Source organism: Neomonachus schauinslandi, chromosome 7, assembly GCF_002201575.2.
Source record: "Neomonachus schauinslandi chromosome 7, ASM220157v2, whole genome shotgun sequence".
Classification (NCBI taxonomy): domain Eukaryota; kingdom Metazoa; phylum Chordata; class Mammalia; order Carnivora; family Phocidae; genus Neomonachus; species Neomonachus schauinslandi.
This window is the reverse complement of record NC_058409.1, coordinates 973,812-981,417: the sequence shown is the minus strand read 5'-3', so window position 1 is coordinate 981,417 and position 7,606 is coordinate 973,812. Positions and strand designations below refer to the sequence as shown.

Here is a 7,606-nt window from a genome sequence, read left to right as displayed (position 1 = left end):
AAACTCAAAATGGATGAAAGACCTGAATGTGAGGCAGGAATCCATCAAAATCCTTGAGAATAACACAGGCAGCAACTTCTTCGACCTCAGCTGCAGCAACTTCTTCCTAGAAACATCGCCAAAGAGAAGGGAAGCAAGGGCAAACATGAACTATTGGGACTTCATCAAGATAAAAAGCTTTTGCACAGCAAAGGAAACAGTCAACAAAACCAAAAGACAACCGACAGAATGGGAGAAGATATTTGCAAATGACATATCAGATAAAGGGCTAATATCCAAAATCTATATAGAACTTATTAAACTCAACACCCAAAGAACAAATAATCCAATCAAGAAATGGGCAGAAGACATGAACAGACATTTCTGCAAAGAAGATATCCAAATGGCCAACAGACACATGAAAAAGTGCTTAACATCACTCAGCACCAGGGAAATCCAAATCAAAACCTCAATGAGATACCACCTCACACCAGTCAGAATGGCTAAAATTAACAAGTCAGGAAACGACAGATGTTGGCGGGGATGTGGAGAAAGGGGAACCCTCCTACACTGTTGGTGGGAATGCAAGCTGGTGCAGCCACTCTGGAAAACATTATGGAGTTCCTCTAAAAGTTGACAATAGAGCTACCCTACGACCCAGCATATTCACTACTGGGTATTTACCCCAAAGATACAAATGTAGGGATCCGAAAGGGTACGTGCACCCCAATGTTTATAGCAGCAATGTCCACAATAGCCAAACTATGGAAAGAGCCAAGATGTCCATCAACAGAAGAATGGATAAAGATGTGGTATATATATACACACGATGCAATATGCACAATGGATATTATGCAGCCATCAAAAAACTCCGAAATCTTGCCATTTGCAATGATGTGGGTGGACCTAGTGGGTATTATGCTAAGTGAAAAAAGTCAATCAGAGAAAGTCAGTTATCATATGATCTCACTGATTTGAAGAATTTGAGAAACAAGACAGAGGAGCATAGGGGAAGGGAGGGAAAAATGAAAGAAGACCAAACCAGAGAGGGAGACAAACCATAAGTGACTCATAATCTCAGGAAACAAACTGAGGGTTGCTGGAGTGGGGGGTGGGGTGGGAGGGATGGGGTGGCTGGGTGATGGACATTGGTGACGGTATATGCTATGGTGAGTGCTGTGAGTTGTGTAAGACTGATGAATCACAGACCTGTACCCTTGAAGCAAATAATACATTATATGTTAATAAGAAAAAAAATTAAAAAATAAGCTACCATACCATCAAAAAAAAAAAAGGAACAAATTGATAGTTACCAGATGGGAGATAGGTGGTGGAGTTGGGAGAAATAGGTGATAGAGATGAAGGAGTGCACTTGTCAAGATGAGCACCATGTGATATATAGAATTCTTAAACGCTGTGTTGTACACCAGAAACTAATATAATATTGTATGTTAACTATACTGGAATTAAAATTTTAAAAACCTTAAAAAATAAAAATAAAGATTTTCAGAAATTATGAAAATCTATTAAATATTTGCATTTTGTCAGAACTTGAACAAAGATGAAAGATCTTCATTAATATTTGTAAACCTAAGGAAATACCCCTTTCTTGTTCCATGTAGAATCTTCATTATAGTTATTTAAATCAAATGTTTGTAAATAATTTGAAAGATCTCTTCTTTAGTTAGCCCTACTTACCCGAGAGAGTACTAAATTGTCACCTTCTCCCATAAGATTCCTGTACACATTAGTAATTATGTAATAGCAAATTGTTTTCAGTATGGAGCTCATTAAGTGGAAGATTGAGATCGAGAAAACATAAAACACCAAAACTAAAGTTGAATGTAGCTAAGACAGGATTGGATCAGAAGGAAAGGAAAAAAATAAGTAAACAGAGAAAACCTAAGAACAAGTTTCAAAAGCTGTGGAAGATTGGGCTCATCAAACAGTACTGAATATTGAGAGAAAATTGTCTAAATTTTAAGATAACCAAATGAAAAAGAAGAAAGGTAGATGAAATGATTGCAATAGAAATACTATATTTTTAAATTAATTATATTATGGAATAAAAAAGCAGGGAAAAGATAAAGTACAAAGACAGAGTTTATGGATTTTATATGTATGGCAAAAAGAATTACAACTAGGTAAGTGAACAAGGTTATTCTGTGCTTCCTGTGTTCTATCCAATACCTGATCAATGAATGGGTAAATCTGTTATCACAGATTTGTTCAATAATATATAGCCATCATAGCTTTTAATTAATACCTGAAACTTCCTGTGATTCAGAAACAACATAAATGTAGTTATTTTTGCTGAAATATTGCGTTTTTATATGAAAAGCAATTGTTTTTATGTATTTAAAATCATTTTCCTATTGTCAGAAATTAAAATTACTTATTAAACTGTCAGTAAATTGTTAAAAAATCAAATTCTTTCTTATTAAAAAGAATCAACTGGTTAATTGGAAAAATCAAAAAGCCATTTATTTAAAACCAGAGAATCGAACTAAGATCGAATCGTAGATTTTTAGAAACTTTGTCATTTGCTGAATGTCCCATAAGCTTTCCTTCTTAGAATCAATACTAAGAATACTCAAATATACAGCAATATATGCAAATTTTAAAATGTGGGGCATAATCATCACATACTTCAAGTAAGTAAATATTATTAGTTCATGGTATCTGGGAAATTCAGCAATATAATTGGAAACCAAATCTGATAATACCATTTTGTAATATTGTAATGGATATTCTATTTATTCTCCAATCTGTCGTCATTAGAATTTGATTTTTAAATTTTGAAAATGGAAAGTAATATAGTTACTTTATTCACATTACTTATTGATTTAAAATAAAATCATATCACAGTAAAAGATTTTAGAATGATATTGACCAATGATTTCTCTTTGAATACAAATTAAAATATAATTTTTTGAACCTGTTGGATACTATAGAGACCTATTTAAAAAGAGTCTCTGAAAGAGGCTCCAAAGTGCTAAGGCTCTGCTATTGAATTTACAGAACTGACAGTCACATCTTCACTTGGGACAGCTTCTCTAGCTTCTATGTGTTTCAGTTTTCTCATCTTTAAAACTAGTAGAATAACAGTAAAACCAAAGTAATAAGATTTACAAGGATTGTGTTAGGTAATAAGCTAATGACTTCCAAGTAAGACTTCACTATAGGTTGGCTACTATTATCTGTTATGAATTTACATTATATGTCAGCTCCTTGACTACATTTTTACAGATCGATTAAATAACAAAGGCATTAGCGATGGCGGTAAGTACTTTGAGCTAGAAAAGTTGTTACATATATTGATTGGCCATGAATGATATAGATGTTGGATATAATAACTTTAAGAAATTTGTGAAAACCACGATGTAGCATATTTGCTGATGAGCACCTTTTCTCGATATATCATATTGTTCTATCTCATCCCTCAATGTCTAAATTAAGATATGATTATTTTCTTTATTAGGATAATTAGTAATCTAGATCTTTTACTACTCAATGAACAAGAGGAGAGTCATGTCATCACCCTGTTCTTCATATTCTTTATTAAAATATATATATATATATAAGGATGCTAGATCCTTGCTGCTCAGATTAGGGTCCTCAGCCAGTGATGCCTTCTGTGAATTTGTGTGGAATGCAGAATCAGAGGGCTAACCCAAGATGACTGAATTAGCATCTATATTTTTACATAACCCTCAAGTGATTCATACATGCATTAGAAATTGGGATTACTGCTCTAGAAGACTTTGAAGCCCCATTCTGCTATAAATGTGGTACACCCACCACATGGTGGACCCATTTGCTTTGTAGACCCATTTGTAGTATAAAAATCCTTGTTGACATTAGATACATGTAATGAATCTGCTAAGATTTGTAGAGATAATATTTCTTTTGGAGGGTGTAAGAGTGTGATATATGAGGATGAAGAGAGGGGACATTCTTTCACAAGGGAATGCAAAGACTGAAGACACAAAAGTCCACTTAAACTTTGTTCAAAATTTCCTTCTCAAGTGTAAGCTTTATTTTTTTAAAGATTTTATTTATTGGGTGCCTGGGTGGCTCAGTTGGTTAAGCGACTGCCTTCGGCTCAGGTCATGATCCTGGAGTCCCGGGATCGAGTCCCGCATCGGGCTCCCTGCTCGGCAGGAGTCTGCTTCTCCCTCTGACCCTCCCCCCTCTCATGTGCTCTCTCTCTCTCATTCTCTCTCTGTCAAATAAATAAATAAAAAAGATTTTATTTATTTATTTGACAGAGAGATAGCAAGAGAGGGAACACAAGCAGGGGGAGTGGGAGAAGGAGAAGCAGGCTTCCCACGGAGCAGAGAGCCCGATGGGGGCTCGATCCCAGGACCCTGGGACCATGACCTGAGCCAAAGGCAGATGCTTAATGACTGAGCCACCCAGGTGCCCCTAGAGTGTAAGCTTTAGTTTGACATGCATGTTTGACAGTAAGGGTTCCCAATTTATCTTCTAATTTATAGATTCTGTCCTAAAAAAGAAGCATTCAGAAATGGATTATACTATTTTTAAATAATTTATTTAATGGGAACATAAGTGGAAATTGATTATCTTAGTGACAAAGAGAAACATATTTTGATTATCTGAAATAAAAAATGGACTTAACCAATGTTATTTACCGCATAGTAAAAATGATCACTATCATCATTATTTTTCTGTCACTCATCATTCTTGATTAAATCTAAATAACTGATTATATACATATATGTCATTATAATAACTGATATATATATATATATAATAATTTAAATTCCAGTTAATTAGGTGATGGGAATTAAGGAGTGCACTTGTCATGGGCACCAGATGTTGTATGTAAGCATGGAATCACTAAATGGTACACCTGAAACTAATATTACACTATGTGTTAACTAACTAGAATTTAAATAATTCTTTTAGAGAAAATAAATAGCTTCAAAATGATTTTCTGTTTTTAGCCCATTCTCAGTGTAATCCCTCCAAATGAGTATCCAGGTGTCTTAGATGCAGGAAGCAGTTGCCTTAAATCCCTTTTTAATATGGAAATATTTTTGGTGTAAAGAATGTATCACATTAATAAGTTTAAACATGAAATATTCAAGGTCAGAGAAGACAAAAATAAGTTTACACTAATTAAAACTTTTTTATAGTTTACTTCTGAACATTATTTTTGAGGTCAGAGCTTAAAATTAGAAGACCAATTCAAAAGCTGTGTCAAACATGAAAGTGACTAGAACCTACATTTGAGACACAAAGACAAAAAGAAAAGAAAAATACGTATTTTCATTTAAGGACCAGGCAGAAAGAGTTTAGTTACAATGTAGTGAATTGTGTCAACACAAAGTGCTCATCCTTTTGTGTGTTTAGATGTAATCTATAGCTGTGCTTGGGCATGTCCAGAATAGGATGATGCAGGTCCAAAGATTGAGTTTGTATATTGGATCTGAAGTGTAACTATGGTGCAATCTTTGCAAAAATGCTAAAATGCTTCACACATAAGTCTCTTCAACGACTAATTGGTGATAATAGCACATATCTCACCATATTATTAAATTACTTGATATTAACACAGCTCCAAATACAGAGCAGGCACTCAGCATATGTTCGACTGTCAGTCTACATTCAGTTACTGAAGCACACTCATGACTCCTTTTCTTTTTCTTTTTCTAAGACTGTGTGATTGGATCAAAAGCCTCAGTGTGTAGCCTCTATTTACCACTATATCTCAAAATTCAATGGGCACAGATAATGCAACTCTCTCCCAGGATTTTCTCCTGCTGGGCTTTCCTGGGTCCCAGGTCTTTCAACTCTCTCTCTTTATCCTTTTTCTGGTGATGTACATTCTCACAGTGAGTGGTAACATGGCTATCTTGATGTTGGTGAGTACATCCCACCAGCTACATACACCTATGTACTTCTTTTTGAGCAACCTCTCTTTCTTGGAGATTTGGTATACCACAGCTGCGGTCCCCAAAGCCCTGGCCATCCTTCTGGGGAGAAGCCAAACCATATCATTTACTGGCTGCCTTTTGCAGATGTACCTTGTTTTCTCACTGGGCTGCACAGAGTACTTCCTCTTGGCAGCCATGGCTTATGACCGCTATCTGGCCATCTGCCACCCTCTACACTATGGGGCCATCATGAGCAGCCTGCTCTCAGCACAGCTAGCCCTGGGATCCTGGCTGTGTGGTTTTCTGGTCATTGCAGTGCCCACAGCCCTCATCAGCACCCTGTCCTTCTGTGGTCCCCACACAATCAACCACTTCTTCTGTGACATTGCACCCTGGATCACCCTGGCTTGCACCAGCACACAGGCAGTGGAACTCGTGGCCTTTGTGATTGCTTTTGTGGTCATCCTGAGTTCATGCCTCATCACCCTGGTCTCCTACATCTACATCATCAGCACCATTCTCAGGATCCCTTCAGCCAGTGGCAGGAGCAAAGCCTTCTCCACATGTTCTTCACATCTCACTGTGGTGCTCATCTGGTATGGGTCCACGATCTTTCTTCATATCCGCCTTTCCATCAAAGAGGCCTTGGATCTTACAAAAGCTGTGCATGTCCTGAACACTGTGGTGACTCCAGTTTTAAACCCATTCATCTATACTCTCCGTAACAAGGAAGTAAGAGAAATGCTGCTGAAGAAGTGGAAGGGAAAGTAAACTGCCCTTAATAAAACAGAGCTCTGTTAATTATCTCTTTATCTCTCCATTTAAGAAATTGGAGGGAAAAGAAAATATTCCTTGATACAGGAGAAAAAAGAAACTGAAGGAGAAGAAAAAAACTGCATATACTTGCTCTACTTTTTTATATATGATTGGAAATGGAGTTCTTGGTATAAGTAAACTGGACACTTTAAGGGGGGAAATGAATGTGTGCATTGAGTTAGATTTGTCCTTGACTTTTTTTTTCATTTTTTAAATTTAAGTTCAATTAGCCAACATATAGTACATCATTAGTTTTTGTTGTAATGTTCAATGATTCATCAGCTGCATATAACACCCAGATATTTGAAAAAGATGGCAGAGGAGTAGGGGACCCTATTCCAACCGGTCCCCAGAATTGAGCAGGATATCTACCAAACCAATTTGAACACCCATGAAATAAGCCTGAGATATAAGAAGATATATCTAGATCTCTACAAACAGAATATCACAGGTGGTTTGTTTCAAGATATGAAGCAGGGAGCATGGTTCCGTGGGCAGATATTGGAAGATAAATGGAAGGGGGTGGGAGTCTAGCCGTCGGGATACTACACTGTGGGTGAGCGATAGCCTCCCGTTCTGGAGATTGGTCACAGACTGGCAGACAGGTAGCGGCAGGAAAAGGACCTTAGGGCAGCCCCCTGAATGGAAACGCAGAGCAGCAGGACCCCTGTTGCGAACTGGGCCAGCTGGGGGTTTTAGAAGCACAAAGGGCAGAGACATGCCCCAACATGGAGGCAAGGACTAGGAGTGCTGATGAGGGGCATGCAACCCAGGACACAGCAGTTTATAGCAGCACAGACAGAAACGGAGATATTGTGGCCTGGAGAGCTCACTGAAGAACAGTCTGCAATCTGTCTGCTCTCAGGCAGAGGGTTGGAAATGGTCTCTTCTGCTCTGACTTTCGGAAG

General features: G+C 37.4%; 1 protein-coding gene across 1 annotated transcript; it reads left to right on the top strand.

Annotated features, from left to right (window-relative positions):
• The first annotated feature begins 5,726 nt into the window (after positions 1–5,726).
• LOC110580257 (olfactory receptor 6F1-like) lies at positions 5,727–6,653 on the top strand. Its single transcript, XM_021689910.1, has one exon. It carries the CDS (start codon positions 5,727–5,729, stop codon positions 6,651–6,653), a length of 927 nt encoding a protein of 308 aa, XP_021545585.1.
• The last annotated feature ends 953 nt before the right edge of the window (positions 6,654–7,606 follow it).

Coding starts and splice junctions, on each gene's coding strand:
- LOC110580257 (XM_021689910.1), top strand. CDS start 5,727: ATGGGCACAGATAATGCAACTCTCTCCCAGGATTTTCTCCTGCTGGGC.